Raw genomic sequence first — 17720 nt, 5'->3', positions numbered from 1 at the left:
ACCGGGTATTTGCAGATCCAGAGGGCCAAGGCCAGATAAGATACAGGACGGCTGGTTAAATTCGAATTTTAGGTAAACAACGGAACGTTTTTTCTTGTATGTCCATGCAATATTAGACCATCTTATACGAAAAAAAGGATTGCTTATCTGAAATTCGAATTTAACTGGGTGTCCTTTATGTTTTGCTAACTTTGGCAATCCTACGGAAAGCCAGAGAAGAGTGAGAGAGAACAGCAGGGTCTGGATCCCAGCTGGCCCGCACCCTTGTGGGCGCTGGGGGTTTCCCTCAAAGCTTGGCATGAGCATGAAATGAATGGGGTAAGCAAAGCCCTGTGTAATGTAGGCAGCTGCCTTTTATGGGCGAGGAAACCTGAGAGACTTGCTTGTGCCAGTAGGTGGCAGAGAGGAGAACCAATTGCCTGGCACAGGACCTGGTGTACAGCACGTGTGGAGTACCTGTTTGCTGAATGAGCTAGTGAGGTGTCCTGAGTCAGTGCCAGCCTGGTACCATGGAGTGTTCTGGGCATTTTGGAGCCAACCCCATCTCCAGCCCCCTTCCCCCCACCTCATCCCCTCAAACACACTGGAAGGAGAGGACCAGACATTCTATGTAAAGAGCAGGGTTTTATTCACAACTTCAACAGGGAAGCAAGAAATACAGCAGGAACGTAAGTTGTGTCTGCACTGGTGATATTCCTGGTGACCCAGCCAGAAATCACAGTAATGGAGTAACAGAGATTTGAGCCCAGAATTTACATCCAGATGGGGCCACTAGCAGGGTCCCCTTCAGCACCTTCCCGGGGTGCGCACAGTCTAAGCCACGTTGTGTCTTCCTCATTAATGGCATCACTTCTGCAGCGTTTGCACCAGCAGCCTCCTATACTGAAGGGGAACACAGAAGAGCTGACCTGGGCACAGGGAGCCAATAATAGGGCATTCTGCCATTCCTAAGTGCTAGGCATCCAGAGTCAGACAGGGACAGACTCTCGTCTGAGGCAGGCAGCCCCTACCCCCCCTCCCCCCAGCACCAGAAGAAGGGTGATTTTCTCACATTAACAGCCCAAACCTCAGAGTGGTCATGACATTCAAGGGAGACCATGGAAGTAAATTCCAAGTAGGTGGCTGGCCCTCTGCCAGTGTTAGCGTTTTCACTCCCTGACACCTCACTTCTGAAGCCCGTCCCCAGGGCTAGGTACTGCTTCCTCTGAGATTCTCTAGTTGGTCTGCTCGTTTCAGGCCGCCTAGACCAATGGCCCCAGAGGTAACATCGTCTCCCTTCAGAGTAGCCAGCCCTTTCATCCGAGGTCCCCAGGGGCAGGTGGTTCTGTGCATCAGGAGAGTCACAGCTGCACCTGCTCTAGGGCATGCCCCTCCCTTCTTTCAAAATGTACACTTTATACGCTAGGCACAGTGGGGGATTCAAAGGTGAGCCAGGCCCAGCCAGTGTTCCTCAGTGGTTGAGTGTCGACCTATGCACCAGGAGGTCACAGTTAGATTCCCTGTCAGGGCACATGCCCAGGTTGTGGCCTCAATAACCAGTGTGGGTCGTGCAGGAGGCAGCCGATCAATGATTCTCTCTCATCATTGATGCTTCTATCTCTCCCTCCCTCTCTGAAATCAATAGAAATATATTAAAAACAAAGGTGAGTCAGCAACAGGTGCTGCCAGGGATCTCAGACCATCTAGCTCCAATTTACTAAGCGTTTTCTATGTGCCTGGCGTCATGCTGAGCAAATGATACGGTCTCATTTAACAGGAAATGGCACTGTTATTCCCATATTATGGGTGAGAAAGATGAGGCTTAGACAGGTTAAGTGACATTTCTAAGGTCACACAGCTACTAAGAGCTAGGTTTTGAATCTAGCACACTGTCACCAGATCCCACCCCTACCACTCACTCTGCCTTCCATACACAGCACACCGTACCCGGGAAGGTGGTGTGGGACAGGGACCACCCCAGGGGCAGGGAATGGCTACAGACTAAGGCTGGCTTGGTCAACCAAGGGTGATTTTAACCCCCCACTCCTTTCCCTTTGCTAGAGCACCCGTGGCAATATCTGAAGGCATTTTTGGTTATCACAGTTGGGGAGATGGGGGATGCTCTGGTGGACAGAGACCAGGGACGCTGCTAAACTTCCTGTGATGCACAGGACAGCCCCCCCAGCCCAGACATTCTTTCAAGAGTGTGCTGAGGCGCCCTAACTGGTTTGGCTCAGTGGATAGAGTGTCAGCCTGTGGACTCAAGGGTCCCAGGTTCAATTCCAGTCAAGGGCATGTACCTTGGTTGCGGGCACATCCCCGGGGGGGGGGGGGTGTGTGCAAGAGGCAGCTGATCGATGTTTCTCTCGCATCGATGTTTCTAACTCTCTATCCCTCTCCCTTCCTCTCTGTAAAAATTCAATAAAATATATATTTAAAAAAAAAAAAAGAGTGTGCTGAGGCCAAGAAACCCTGCCATAGGCCACTGAGGCAGGAGACAGTCTGGGAAGAGCACTGGTCAAGGTGAACAAGGTCGGACTCTGTCTCGGCTGCTGACTGAGTCTTATCTCCCCCTCTGTGGGCCTCAGTGTCCCAACTCTAACCACAAGCGTATTCAGGGCACAGCAAGGGTGGACAGGTGGGGTGGGGATAAGTCTGTCTGGACTGTGGGCGGAAGGTCCAGCTGCAAGAGGCTGGATAATCCTAGGCTGTGACCTCAGACTGGGCAATCAGAGGGGAAACTTCTCCCCCTACTTCTTATTCCCTGGGGTTTGCTGGGAAGGTCAGCTTCCTCTCTCTCTCTCTTTTTCTTCTTTATTATTTAGCTTCCTTTCTTATTTTAAATTTTTTTCCTTTTTTTGATTTCTTCACCTTTCTTTAGTTCTTTTTCTTCTAAAAAACATTTTTATTGACTTCAGAGAGGAAGGGAGAGAGATAGAAACATCAATGATGAGAGAGAATCATTGATCAGATGCCTCCTGCACGCCCCTTACTGGGGATTGAGCCCACAGCCCAGGCATGTGCTCTTGACTGGAATCGAACCCAGGACCCTTCAGTCCGCAGGCCAATACTCTATCCACTGAGCCAAACCAGCTAGGGCGTCACCTTCCTTTCTTTGGAGTCCTCTCCCTTTGAGCTCTGGATCACAAAGAGAGCCTGGAATCCCTGGATTTCTGGGGCCCATCACACCTGGTTGGGCAGGCACACCCCAATCCCAAGGCTGGACCCAGGGGCAGCCCTGGCTAAGCCTCTCCTGGGCCAGTGGGGGGCGGGGGGGCCTGGCTCACCTGGGTGTGAGGTGCTGGGCCGCCGGGGCTCATGCCCAGAGCTTTCTTCAGCAGGAGGATCCTGAGCAGATCATGACTCAGCTGCAGTCTCTGGTCCCCCAGAGAGGCGTGGGGACCTGTCTCCAGGAGGGATGAGCCGGGGGGCTCCAGACTCTTCTTGCCCATGAAGTGACCTAGAAAAGAGGTTCCGATAAAAAAAAAAGAAAAAAAAAAAGAGGTGCCTCGACACAAGGAAGTCAGGGAGCAAGGATCCTACCACAGTGGGGAAGCTCCCATCTCTCCCACCTTTTAGTTCTCATGGAAGGAATATACTTCTCACCAAGGCGCCGTAAAGACCCTTGTGGTGGCAAAGCCTGTGTCTCAACTTTTCCTGAACAGGTGGAGGGGGTGGAGAGGATGGCGCAGCTAGAAGGTGGGATGGGCTAGGGCCAGGGCCAACTCTGCCAGTTGTGCCGCCTGCTTGGAAGTGGACAATGAGGAGGTTTCTGGACGGAGGAGGTGCAGGGAGAAGACAGAAGTTAGCAGAGTCGGTAGGTCTTGTTAAAAGAAGAAGAAGGGGCAGAGCTCTGAGGCAGATGAGCACCCAGCTCAGCCTTGTTTGAAACTAGCTGAGTGATCTCAGCCACTCTCTCACCTGCCTGGGTTCAAGTTCCCCATCTGAATTAGAGGAGCTCCAGGGTCCCCACCAGCCCAGGCACCGATGTCTGCGGCTGCGGGGCGGCCAGAGAAGGAAAAGGGGATGAGAGCATGCTGGTGAGGGGCGCTTGCCCGGGTCCCAGGGACTCACCGGTGGCCCAGAGGTTGCCCCGCGGGTGCACGCGGATTTTGCCGGCCCGGCTGCGGGGCTCCCGGAGGTCCCAGCTGAGTGAGGCGGCGCTGGCAGCGAGCAGAGCGAAGAGCAGGACGCCGCCGAGCCAGCGAGCGCCCCCCGCCCGCAGGGCCATCGTGGCCTGGCCGCGCCGCGGAGCTGCAAGCTTTCACCGCCGCTCCAGTCTCCCCGCCGCCTTCCCAGCTTTTAAACCGGCGCCCCTGGGGGCGGAGCCTGCCTGACCCGCCCCCCAGTGCCCGCCCCGCCCCGTCAGCCCTGCTCCCAGGTCTAGGTCAGGGGGCCCCCACAACCTGCACACCCGCACTCCCGCCCCAGGGGCCTCCGCTTCCTCATGCTAAGGACCTGGCCCTCCCTCTCCACTCCCACCCGCTTTCGCCCAACGAGTGATGGTTTCACCTCTAAGCCCCCCTTCATGAGGGCAAAACTGGGGCGAGGATGCCGCCTCCCTTGTCGCAAAGGCTTTAGCGCCCCGCAAAGTGCCAGGTACTAGAGAAGCTCCCTCCCCTGGGGGCTCTGTCCAGCTCTGTCCGCTCACTCGCCAGAAACCACAGCAGGCGCCTGGGATGGGGAAGTCGAACGGCGGTGGGATAAGGGGACACCCCCCCTGCCCCCCCACCTCCCCCTGCTGCGGAGAGCCTGGCCATCAGTTGGGCAGGAGGCGGCAGATCTCCGGGTCAGGGGAGTGAGCACTGGACTAGGAGTCCATATACCAGCCGGGTGACGTCCTGGAACTTCACTGTCTTCAACTACAAGGTGGGAATAACTACACTGCCCCGTTTTTAATCCTTTTACAGTTTTTAGCGGTTTTCGTGTGGCCGAAAGCAGCAGTCCTATAGCACTGCCTGCTCCCACTCAGCCCTGCCCCCTCCCAAGGAGAGGGCCAGTGGTTCTAGGAAGGAACTTCTGGGTCCGTGGCATCGCTTTATGAGCAAAGAAGCTGCGCTCCAGGAAAAGACACTTGCTTTGGCTTAAATGTTTACTACACAATAATGTTCAGAACACTATGCTGGGCACTGAAGGAGGGGAAACAAAAGGTAATTACCTGGCCCAGCCACGGTGGCTCAGTGGTTGAGCATCGACCTATGAACCAGGAAGTCAGGGTTCTATTCCCAGTCAGGGCACATGCCCAGGTTGTGGGCTCGATCCCCAGTGTGGGGCGAGCAGGAGGCAGGCGATCAATGGTTCTCTCTCATCATTGATGTTTCTCTCTCTCTCCCTCTTCCTTCCTCTGAAATCAATAATAATTTTAAAAAAGATAATTCCCTTCTCCCAAGGGAGTCAACCATCTCATGGGAGAGACGAGTACACAGGAGGAGGGGGGTGCAGACCAACCCCTGGACCCTGGATGCTTCCCTGAAACACTGCGCACTGTGGCTGTGACAGAACCTGCTCAATGATGGCACTGCTGCCTGCTAGGTCTGTGAACCCCCCTGTCCCCCAAAGGGGAAGCATATATGAGAACCTGCTTGTCATGCTGAGCCCCCAGGAGCATGACACACAGGGCAGGGACACTCCACTTCTAACCCTGGCTTTCCCCCCAATCTCCTTGCTTCTCATCGCCCACCCTGGCATTTACACCTCTCGGCATTCTTGTCACTGCTTAGCCATGGTGTACAGACAGCTCTTATCACCTCCCGTAACAGTCATCCCCTTGCGGCCCCCTCCCTCTCCTCTCATCAGCCACACGCCCACCCTATCTTCTCTGGTCCTCAGTAATTGGTGGGTACACACAGGAGCTGGCAGAGTGCTTGAGGGAATCTTATTTGGTGGGTTTATTTCTCACTGTATAGCTGGAAACAGCTCAGGGGTTGAGCCACTCGCCCAGACATCACACTGGAATCAGACTTCGGGTCTGTCTGCACCTCTCACCCAGGGCAGATACAGCCTTGCCTAAACCACACCCACTGTTTTACCATCCCAAGTTTAAACATCACGTTCCTTCAGACTTCCCAAGGGGAGAGGGAGCAGGCACTGAATTTTCAGTGTCACCTCTCTTCTGCAGGGGACCCTGGGATTCTGCTCTGACAGGTTCATGTACACTTAAGCCAAGCCTCCTGTGACACAGCCGGTTCACGGCTCCAACCACAGCCCTGAGACTGACCCCCGATGCCCTTGGGATCATTTTGTCTGTCTGCCTAGAACAGGCAAAAAGGGCTCTGAGGACCCCGGAGAAAGCAGGGCGGCAGCTGCACAGCCCACTACAAACACAGGAATGAGAAGCACCAGGCACAGCAGAGGGCGGCTTGCCCAAGACAGCACTTCTAAGTGGGATCTCCCGGGAGTACCAGGGCTCTGGGTTTATTTTTTTATTTATTTTCATTTTTTAAAAACTTTTTAAAAAGATATATTTTTATTGATTTCAGAGAGGAAGGGAGAGGAAGAGAGAGATAGACACCAATTAGAGGGAATCATTGATCGGCTGCATCCTGCATGTCCCCTACTGGGGATCGAGCCCACAACCCAGGCATGTGCCCTTGATCGGACTCGAACCTAGGACCCTTCAGTCTGCAGGCTGAAGCTCTATCCTCTGAGCCAAACCGGCTAGGGCGAGGCTCTGGGTCTAGAACAAGGACGTCAGCTGCCCATAGCCTGTCCCCCAAGTCTACGATGATGGCAAGGGAAGTCCAAAGGCCTCCATCCATCCTACAAGGAAGACTGACTGTGAGTCACATGGAGGTGCAAGGGGAAGCTCTGAGCATTCTGGACCCTTCCCAGGTTTCTACAACATTCAAGGACATCCATGGACAATGCAAAGAAGATTCACAGGATAACCCAAGCTTCAAAAAAGGAGGAAAAGATACATAGCAAATCCCGTTATAACCGATAAAACATTTCAACTTCACCATGGCTATTTTTTGTTTTGTTTTGTTTAATCCTCACCTGAGGGTAGGTTCTTACTGATTTTTTTGGGGGGGGGGGGGGAGGCATCAATTGGTTGCCTCTTGTAAGTGCCCCGACCAGGGACTGAACCCACAACCTAGTATGTGCCCTGACTGGAAATTAAGCCCCAAACATTTCAGTGTACGGCATGAGGCTCCACCAAATGAGCCGCCCGGCCAGGGTTGCACCATGGGTTTTAATCAAAGACTGCTTGAATAAAGGACATTTTTTGCTGTATTTTCATTACATTGGAATCCATTACAAGTAGCACCTTTCATAACTGAGTCTTTGTTGCTTTCTAAAAGCACTTACACGCATGCTTCTTAGTCACCAACATGATTTTGATGTAGTCAAGACTACTACTGGGGTGGGGAGGGGGCAATGGGGGAATAAGGACACATATGTAATACCTTAATAAAGAAAAAAAAGACTACTATTATGCCCATTTTACAGATGAGTTAACTCATGCACAAGGCATTAATTGCAGAGAAACTAAACATATGGAGAAAACCAAAGTGTGGTGGTTTTCAAACACATGAAAGGTACAGAGGACAACAAAGAAAGTGAAAGCAGAAATTTTAAATTAGACATTTCTAATAAAAGAAATGATGACCAGCACAGAGCTGCTCAGAGTAGGGCAGTGTAAAATCACTCTCCTGGTAAATTTCTGAGCACAGATCTCCATCTCTGTGGGCTGGGGAGCTGGAGGGAGACATCCTGAGATATCTCAGGTCCTTCTCTTTAGCTTCAGAATAAGAAAGCCGCTGTAGAGTCAGGAAAACAGCAGAATCTTTAAGGGAGGCTAAAGGGAGAATCAGGAATAGTTCATACAGTTTCCCAGAGTCAGAGAGATTAGCTAGAAAATCAGAACATTAGTCATTAATAAGGGAATATTTCAGAAACTGAAACTGTCAAAATACTTTTTAAAAATTTTTTATTTTATTTTTTACATGTTTTTATTGATTTCAGAGAGGAAGGGAAAGGGAGAAAGAGATAGAAACATCAATACTGATAAGAGAGAATCACTGATCGGCTGCCTCCTGCACCCCCCTACTAGGGATCAAGCCCACAACCCAGGCATGTGCCCCTGACTGGGAATCGAACCCGGAATCCTTCAGTCTGCAGGCTGATGCTCTATCCACTGAGCCAAACCATCCAGGACCAAAATACTTATTTTTTAAAAAAGGCAATATTCACAAAAGGAGAAAATATGGTTGGTGTGGCTTAGATTACTGCGTGTTGCCCCATGCTCCGAGAGGTGGCCCGTTCAATTCCCAGTCAGGGCACGTGCCAGGCTCAATCCTCAGTAGGGAGCCTGTTTCTCTCTCCCTCCCTCCCTCCCTCTCTCTCTAATGAGAAAGTGATGACAATCCTCATAGTGGCTAAGAAGGCTAAGCAGCTACTCTCAGGGAAATGGCACAGATGGCTAGGGAAGGTATGGATATCTAAGGAAGTGAGATGCCCAGGCCCAGCCTTTGTAATTATTTGGGTTTGGATATAATCGTCAAGAGTTTCAGGAGGCATTTCAGTAGCTGAAGTATACACTCTTTAAACCTCAAAGACGTTTAAAGGCTTGGAAATCTGCCTGAGAATCTCACTATATCTAGATTGACTATTGTGAGCAAATCCAGAAAAGAACAACGCAGAGCCTCTACAGAACAACTCCCAGGGGCTTTGCAATGGTGGGGTTTATTCCAAATAAGAGTCTCAATAGACGCTATAACAGTAGAAAATGGGTTACGACACCCAGCGCTGTGACATGATAAAGAGACCGACTCCAAGCTCTGGCTCCATCTTCCACGAACCAGAAGATGCTGGGCAAAGCTCAACTTCCGGTTTCTCTTTTGTAAAATGGAGTTTATTTTGAGGACTAAATGAAAGAAAATAAAAATCTATTATAAACTCAAAAGCACTTAGCAGAGCACAGGGCGAATTCTATGTCCTCAGTATTATTAGCTGGACCCCGGGGAAAGCAAAGCCTGCTGTAAGCCTGAAGCCCGTTACAGAGCAAGGTTCCCTGGACAGCAGCGAAGGCCCTGGTGTTGACACAAAGTCAACAAAATGCCTGGCAAATGCCTATTCACCATGAGCTTCTTCTTTTTTTTTTAAATATATTTTATTGATTTTTTTTTACAGAGAGGAGGGGAGAGGGATAGTCAGAAACATCGATGAGAGAGAAACATCAGCTGCCTCCTGCACATCCCCCGCAACCAAGGTACATGCCCTTGACCGGAATCGAACCCGGGACCCTTCAGTCCGCAGGCCGACGCTCTACCCACTGAGCCAAACCAGTCAGGGCTCACCATGAGCTTCTTGATAAACTAAAATGCTAGCATATCTACCTCTCTTTTGACCAACTCCAAGAAACAAGTTCTATACAAAGTTCTCTCTTTTTCACTTAACTAAGTTGCCAGGCTGACAGCTTTGATCAAACTTCATGCTGATTTAATTACTTGCCTTACGTAAGTCCTGAGAACAAATCCTTTAACTAGACTCCTGGAATGAAACCTGGAACCCAGCTAACCCATGTAAACAAACTGACCAGCTGCAGGGAGGGCTCAAGAGAAATGATTCTTCATCGAGGCGTTCCAGAAACTTCCAAGGTTCGTAGAACAACAATCTACAGTTTAAGTCATATTCAATACAGTAACCTAACTGTATGGAAGAGGAATAACTGTTGTTTTATAACACGAACTTAAGAAAAAGCAGGACAAAATATTCTCAGCTGGTGAGGATAAGAGGTTGGCTGTAATAGACCTGAGGGGAATTTTATCAGAATGGAGAAGAGGTATGAAATGTTTATTTTTCTTAAAAGAGACTATGAGTTTGAGAAGATTAGGAGCACTGCTTTACTGGAAAGCTAGAAGGCTCCTGACTGACTAAGCGTGGAGCCGGTCTTCTGTCAGGTGGCTCTTGGCAGGGGCTGCAAACTATACCTACACTGAAGAAGCATCCTCTGAAACAGCTCAAACAAACATTAGGCTCAGTGGCTAGAGCACCGGCCTGAGGACTGAAGAATCCCAGGTTCGATTCTGGTCAAGGGCATATGTCCGGGTTGTAGGTTCAATCCTAAGTAGGGAACATGCAGGAGGCAGCCGATCAATGACTCATCATCATTGATGTTTCTATCTCTCTCTCCCTCTCCCTTCCTCTCTGAAATCAATAAAAAATAATTTTAAAAAACCCACAACAAAACAAAAACAAACATTAGGCTAATGAATACAGGGATTACAGAACAACAGCACACAGTGCCCTTGCAAGGAGGTCCCAGAAGAGAAATTTCTTGGTCCCCGATATCACTACAAGTTGTTGATTTTTATTCCGTGGTGCCTATTCCATAAAGAACAGACATGATTATTTCCCTCTTTACATCAACCCCGAAGGAGCTGAGAACCAACCAGACAACAGAATCTTTCAACGTGTTTTACCATCTATGTTCTCATCCTTTTCTCTTCCCACACTATTTCAATCCCAGATTCAATTATTTTATGTATCTCATCATATGCCTTATATATATAGCATCTTTGGGAGCCAGTCCAAATCCCTTTTGGAACAACGCAGGGTATAAATAAATCTAAACTGTGCAAAGCACTATGACAAGGACCAGGGGACATACCAGGATAAATCAGAGGCTGGCCTTGCCTTAATGCCTGCAGGGAGCTGGTCGGAGGGGGACACACATCACACGGTATCACAGAGGAGCATGAACAAAGTCTGGCAGCACCGAGCAGGAAGCACTGTGCACTTGAGAGCTCAGTTGAGAAGAAAAGCACTCCTCTTTTGAGCTCCCTGTGCACCTCTTTCTACCACTGCACCTAGGATCCTATGTGGAAAAAATCTGTTTCAAGTTGCCTCTGTTAAGGCACTGGGTTCCTGGCAGAGGAGGGACCTGGTCTTACTCATTTTGCATCCCCAGGGCCTAGCCCAAAATCTGGCACAGAGTAGATGCTCAATAAATGTCTGCTGGATGAGAAAGCTTTTAGCAGGTAGAGCAGTGAGCTGACACTCCAGGGAAAACGACCAGCAGAAGCAAAGACTGGAGGGTCTGTACAAGTGAGACCAATGTCAAGGGTACAAGAATACGGAATATGCTGAGAGCTGAGGGCTTAAGCATGACATTGAACACTTTGAAGGTGATGTCTTTACTATTTTTTAAAATATATTTTTATTGATTTCAGAGAGGAAGGGAGAGGGAGAGTTAGAAACATCAATGATGAGAGAGAATCATTGATTGGCTGCCTCCTGCACGCCCCCTCACGGGGGATCGAGCCTGCAACCCAGGCATGTGCCCCCTACCAGAATCGAACCTAGGACCCTTAGGTCCACAGGCTGACGCTGTATCTATCCACTGAGCCAAACCGGCTAGGGCTTCACTATTTTTTGATAGCACCTGCGTATTCTAGTCTCTCACACTTCTTGGTCTGGTACTCCTTACAGTCCTAGTATAGTGACAAAGATAGACTCAGCCGGAAAAAAAAACAGCCTACACAGGCTGGCCCAACTGGAGGAGCACCTTGAGGGATGTGGACAATCCATTCAGCTGCTAGAATCAGCTAGATCATTTCTGAAGCTCAACAGAGTGACACGTGTCATAAGAAGGCTGCCTCAGACGCTGAGATACCCCAAGTTCTAAGGGGTCACTTGGACTTGGGAACAACTTGTGCAAATGACCAACAAATGCACTCAAGGATAACAGAGCCTTTATTCCAAGACTAGGTTCTCTCAGAAGCCTGAGATTCCCTAAGAAATCAAACCAGTACTCCTCCCATGGAGAAAGAGCACACAGAAGAGCTGAAGGGCACCACACAGAAGAAAACAGGATTAACATGAACAATTATGAGGAGGGAACATGCTGTTTAAACGGAACCATAGACAGGGAAAATTTTCAGATTCAAATTTGGCAAGACCAAGATAATGTACTTAGTAAATAACAGGGAAGTACAAATTGCTTTAATGATTCATATGCTCTGCCCCAGAATAACAGCTCAGTAATAATGCTACCCTAAGTTACTGCCTCTGGTTCCAACTCATTGTTATGCTGAACAGTCGGTCTATGCTGCTAGATGCTACAGGGAAAAAGAGAGCAGTATCTTAAGATATATATAAATATATATATCATATATATACATATATTTATATATATATATAAAAGATATATATATATATCTTATATATATATAAATTTATATATATATATATATATAAAAGATATATAAAAGATATATATATATCTTTTAGTGATATCTTTTAGTGATTTCAGAGAGGAAGGGAGAAGGAGGGAAGGAGAAACATCAATTGTGAGAGACAGTCATTGACTGGCTGCCTCCTGCACGCCCCACACTGGGGATCGAGCCCGCAACCTGGGCATGTGCCCTGACTGGGAATCAAACCTGTAACCTCCTGGTTCATAGGTTGACGCTCAACCCCTGAGCCAGCCGGGTGAGAGCAGTATCTATAACAGTGATGGCGAACCTTTTGAGCTCGGCGTGTCAGCATTTTGAAAAACCCTAACTTAAGTCTGGTGCCGTGTCACATATAGAAATGTTTTGATATTTGCAACCATAGTAAAACAAAATTTATATTTTTGATATTTATTTTATATATTTGTTAAATGCCATTTAACAAAGAAAAATCAACCAAAAAAATGAGTTCGCGTGTCACCTCTGACACACGTGTCATAGGTTCGCCATCACTGATCTATAAAATGCACTGGAGGAGCTCACGATGTGAGGGTGGAACTTGAGGCCATATCCAAAAACTTCCACCAGTAACACAAGGCTGCAAATGCTGAGTGAGAGAGGAAGAACAACTGTGAAGAAAGCGAGACGCAGACAAGCAGAAATGAGAGTATGAGGTAAGTGGGAAAACAGCGGTACAGCCCCAGGGTGCCTCATGTTAGCTAAATTCCAAGTTTGAACTTCACACATAGGTAATACGTAGGGTAAACAAAATTTATAGTCCAAGTTTGGCTCAGTGGATAGAGTATCGGCCTGCGGTCCTGGGTTTGATTCCAGTCAAGGGCATGTACCTACGATGCAGGCTCCTCCCAGGCTCGGGCCCTGGTCGGGGCTCGTGCAGAAGGCAACCAATCGATGTGTTTCTTTCACATTGATGTTTCTCTGTCTTTTCCTCGCTCTTCCACTCTCCCTAAAAACCAATGGAAAAATATTGAATGAGGATTAACAACAAAAAAGTATAGTCCAAAAGAGATACTTCTCAGAGTAATGGGGGTGCTGAAATAAACTAACAGGTGGCAAAGGCCTAAAGGAGGCACAGACGGGCGCGTTGCAGGGCAACAGTCACCCTAGCGACAGGGAGCCACTGGATGAGCTCCTGGATTAGGTGATGGGATTAGGTGATGGCAGTGGCAATAGAAGGATGGGGGCAAATGCAGAACTAATAAATGACTAAATGCAGTGGGAAAATGAAAACTCTATGTAAATGTGCCTTCAAAGAAAAGGTGAAATGGGGGGGGGGGGGGAGAGGGAAGCTTGTAGGAACTGCTATGAGCATAAGTTGAAAGATGGGCCAGTCAAGTACAAGTGTCCAGTGGGACAGAGACCTGGGACCAGAACTGAGGACAGACATTGAAAATACCGTTTTGAGCCCTGGCTGGTTTGGCTCAGTGGATAGAGCGCCGGCCTGAGGACTGAAAGGTCCCGGGTTCGATTCTGGTCAAGGGCACATGCCCGGGTTGCGAGCTCGATCCCCAGTGTGGGGCGTGCAGGAGGTAGCCGATCAATGAGTCTCTCTCATCTTCATGTTTCTATCTCCCTCTCCCTTCCTCTTTGAAATCAATAAAAATATATTTAAAAAATAAAATAAATAAAATACCATCTAGACCCAATAGTTGGGGTAATGAAGTGGATGAGTAACAGCCAAGAGATGATCCCATTATCAAATTCTCATTTGAAGTTTTATTGATTCGTATTCTTTTTGATTCCGTTCACTCGTAATGGATACTAGTAAGCCTTCCCAGATTTCAGAGAGCTTATAATTCCATTAAAACACTAAATTAAACCTCTCTGGTAGTTCTTACATTTTCAAAGAGCTTTTCATTATACTTACAAATACAACCTCCCAGTTTTAAGTCCTATGCTTTAGCACTAAACTAGAGAATATAAAAACTGGGAAAAGAATACCTGTTGCCATATATTTTTATTATTGGTAGTAGAGCAATTCAATATTAATACATGATTTGATTACTTTTCAGGGAAATGTAGTTGTTGCTTCCAACTACAGCATCCAGCAAAGGAGGAAAAACAGCCATTTCACAAAGCTAGGTGTAAAGGATGCAAGTGAGAAAAAATATTAACGTTTTTTTCCCCATGAGTATATGAGGAGGAGAAAGCTGGACGGCTGAGGGTGAGAGGACAAGGTAGTTTACCGTCGGGCAGCTGGGGTCCCAGAGGAGTCCTTGGAGGGCTGGTTTGTAAACAGCCAGGGCACGAATGCTGGGAGGAGCTCCCCAGCCTCTGCAGGCCATGAGGAGGGAAAAGTGAGGGAAGTAGCCATTTTGTGCCATCCACACCCGGGGCTATTTTACGGTGCTCTGCTCTGCTGGGCTCCTGAGAAAACAGAAGCCTCCCAGACAGGTCCAAGGAAGCACTTGTTAGCTGCAACTTGCCAAGTTTCTCCCTCTGTTGGGCTCATTAAGAGCCCATATCCAAAGCTTGAAGGCTAAAGCCTTGTTAATGGCTTCAGGATGGCACTGTTCTCCACAGGGGAGGCCTTCAGAAGATCAATTGTCCCTATTCCCATTCCATTAGCATTCAAGTACGAACTGATTCCCACTTTAGTTGAACAAATAGAGAAAGAATGCATTTAGCCCAACACAGAAAACTTGCTTACTTTAAGATTTCACATTAATATAAGAAGAAAACAAGGAGCCCTAGCTGGTTTGGCTCAGTGGACAGAGCATCGGCCTGCAGACTAAAAGGTCCCAGGTTGGATTCCAGCCAAGGGCACATGCCTGGGTTGCGGGCTCAATTCCCCCCAGTAGGGGGCGTGCAGGAGGCAGCCACTCAATGATTCTCATCATTGATGTTTCTATCTCTATCTCTCTCCCTTCCTCTCTGAAATTAGTAAATGTATATATACTAGAGGCCCGGTGCACGAAATTCGTGCACAGGTAGGGTCCCTAGGCCTGGTCAGCAATTAGGGCCAATTGGGGCCTTCCTTCCCCAGCTGCCGGCTAGGGCCTTCCTTTGTTCCACGCCACCCCCTGGTGGTCAGCGCACATCATAGCGAGTGATCAAACTCCTGGCCTCCCGGTCTAACTCCCAAGGGGACACTTTGCATATTAGCCTTTTATATATATATGCGCATATATATATACACATATATATATGTATATATTGAAAAAAAGAATATTAAAAAAAAGAACAAGGAATTAAGAGTATTTTGTGATTCAAACACAATGGCTTACCCTACTCTAACTGCCTTGATAGTAAAAGAAGAAACATCTGGCTTTGCTTTCGATACTGGAAACCTTGCCTCCTGAGGTTTGCAGAGCAAAGCCAGGAACTTAAGGTCCAGGCAAATCCTGGTTTAAAGGAGCCGTGCTTGCCCTCCAGCACCTCCCTCCTCCCGCCTCCCGCCTCCAGGCAGACAGGGCTGCAAATGTGTCAAGTGTGGAAAAGGTTAGGAGTCTACAGCAGAGTGAGACTTTCTGGACCTTTAAGCAGCACTAGCCGGGTTTACACCTGACTGAGTCACACCCCGGTGAAGAATTTTGTGACTAAGAGACTTCCTATGGACGTCAGTGGCCACTCTGACATCACAAAAACAAAAAGAAACACAACAAACAAAGAAACAGTTGGTAGTGTGAGGACAATCTTCATAGCGCAAGGACTGGTCACGTGGCAGCCTTTATCTCCCCAGGGGGCGCTGGGAACCAGAACTGAAAGGCAAACTGCAGAAAGCTTTCCCGACAAACACAAGTCAGGGATAAAGGGTTCAATATGCAAAGTCTTTTATTTAACATTTTAAAACGTTAAAACTTCCGACCACCTCCGTATGCGCCATTCCCATTAGAAGGAGGAACGGTGGCTTCAAACTCAGGCAGAGCTGCGTGTTCCTTACAGACTCTGTAGGCACTTTAGAAGTGAAGCTTGGCTTCAAAATACAAACACTGGGGGCTTTGGCTCAACCTTTTAATATAAAAAATCCACTGATGTACAAAAATGCGAAAGTGGGACAATGACAACATATGAAATCCTGTGATTGAGAGTCCCCTGGAGAGCGCCCAGTGGGGCACGCACACCTGCCCATACAGACTCTGGGTGGGAACATAAACGAATGCAAACCAGTGCTACCAGGAGGGGCCAGCATGTGCGCGCGCCACTCCGCCAGCCACAGACCAACATCTACTGCAAACATCAGTAACACAAAGTACGGCACCTCCCAGGAACAGCAAGGCAGCTTCTTACTCACGATGAACCAGCACGAACAGGCCCAGCAGAAAGAGCACTGCATACTGGAAGAGAAACAGCCAGTCAGGGGAGCCTACGGGCTCTCGAGTCCTCAGACCTAACAAATAAACTGGCCTTTGTGACCAGAATACAACATTCAACTACCCAATTAGTCTTCTCTTTTAAGGGTCCATTTAATAGTTCCCAAAAGATCACATTTTTAATGAAACATAAAGTACAGGATCTTTTTTTTTTAGTCTTTATTGCTGAAAGTATTACAGATCCCTCTCCCCCGTTGACCTCTCCCAGCCCGCCCCTGGTCCCCACCCCAGGCCTTCACCCCCCAATTGTCTGTGTCCATGGGTTATGCATATATGCACACAAGTTCATTGGTTGATCTCTTCCCACCTGCCCTCCCTCCCCTGCGTTCCCTCTGAGGTTTGACAGTCTGTTCGATGCTTCTATGTCTCTAATGAACAACAACAACAAAAACCCCCAAAAACAAAAATAGATCCAGAGACATAAAGTACAGAATCTCACCTTAAACTTAGGATAGTCATTCATGAGGATTGTCACAATCCCAATATAAGGAACAAATCTAAACAAAGAAACAAACAAAAATTGATTGTCACAGAACTTCCGATGTAGTTATCATTTCCTGAGCATTCTCAGTATCTGCCACAGAAAATTAATTTTCAGTTCACAGAGTCCATTTGTATATACCGTCGTCCTATAGATCCTTTCAACAGCCCAGTGATAGGGAAGTTAGGAACATCGCCATTCTATAGATGAGGAAACAGGTGCCCAGGCCCACGGCACGTGGCTCCTGCGCAGAACCAGTACCGGATCCGAGTCTTAGACATCTATTTGGTGACTCTAATTCTACCTGCTGACTCAGTGCTGGGGGCTGGGTTGTCCTCATAACCTTTAGGGACTGTCAAACTAGTTGGGGAGACAAGGTAGACACAGCCAGAACATTACAAGGTACTTCGTGCTAAGTGTCCAGAAAGTGAGTGTAAGAGCCCTAGTCTAGTACTTAAGATATCCTCACCTCTCCTTTATTAACCACCTGTAATCTGGCTTTGGCTCTCTTAATCCTGGAACTTTCTAGAACAATTAAAATCACTGTATGCAGCAGACCAGTCTCAGCTCCAACCTTCCTTTATTCTGCAGCATTTGACTTTGTTGACCACAAACTGATGTTTCTTTTCTTTTTTTAAAATGTATTTTATTGATTTTAGAGAGGAAGGGAGAGGGAGAGAGAGAAACATCAATGATGAGAGAGAATCATTGATTGGCTGCCTCCTGCATGCCCCCTATTGGGGGTCAAGC

At 48.0% G+C, this 17720-nt stretch overlaps 2 protein-coding genes across 4 annotated transcripts in view; both read right to left on the bottom strand.

The window, feature by feature from the left end:
* Window positions 1–604: 604 nt before the first annotated feature.
* NMB (neuromedin B) lies at window positions 605–4225 on the bottom strand. 2 transcript variants are annotated; one of them, XM_006104733.3, is made up of 3 exons: window positions 4054–4225; window positions 3267–3439; window positions 605–882 (listed from the first exon to the last, which is right to left on the bottom strand). In XM_006104733.3, the coding sequence occupies exons 1-3, from the start codon at window positions 4208–4210 to the stop codon at window positions 847–849; spliced, it is 366 nt and encodes a 121-aa protein (XP_006104795.1). In that variant the 5' UTR covers window positions 4211–4225; the 3' UTR covers window positions 605–846. The 2 variants fall into 2 exon arrangements, with proteins under 2 accessions (XP_006104795.1, XP_006104794.1); XM_006104732.3 differs by having other exon boundaries at window positions 605–877; window positions 4054–4216.
* Window positions 4226–15932: 11707 nt separating this feature from the next.
* SEC11A (SEC11 homolog A, signal peptidase complex subunit) overlaps window positions 15933–17720 on the bottom strand; it is a 28701-nt gene continuing 26913 nt past the window's right edge. For both annotated transcript variants that reach the window (XM_023745892.1, XM_006104728.3), the window contains 2 exons: window positions 16929–16986; window positions 15933–16453 (listed from right to left, as the gene is read on the bottom strand). In XM_023745892.1, coding sequence (XP_023601660.1) covers window positions 16403–16453; window positions 16929–16986 — 109 coding nt within the window. In that variant the 3' untranslated portion in view covers window positions 15933–16402. The remainder of the gene's footprint in view (window positions 16454–16928; window positions 16987–17720) is intronic.

The sequence above is a fragment of the Myotis lucifugus genome, unplaced genomic scaffold, assembly GCF_000147115.1.
Source record: "Myotis lucifugus unplaced genomic scaffold, Myoluc2.0 scaffold_600, whole genome shotgun sequence".
NCBI lineage: Eukaryota > Metazoa > Chordata > Mammalia > Chiroptera > Vespertilionidae > Myotis > Myotis lucifugus.
This window is presented reverse-complemented; position numbering and strand designations above follow the sequence as displayed.

What these genes read in the sequence shown, in the direction of transcription:
- NMB (XM_006104732.3), bottom strand. Translation starts at nt 4,210, where the DNA reads ATGGCCCTGCGGGCGGGGGGCGCTCGCTGGCTCGGCGGCGTCCTGCTC. An exon ending in GGGCAACCTCTGGGCCACCG is followed by an intron (nt 3,440 to 4,053) that starts GTGAGTCCCTGG and finishes CCTCTTTTCTAG; the next exon opens with GTCACTTCATGGGCAAGAAG. An exon ending in GCCCAGCACCTCACACCCAG is followed by an intron (nt 878 to 3,266) that starts GTGAGCCAGGCC and finishes CCTTCAGTATAG; the next exon opens with GAGGCTGCTGGTGCAAACGC.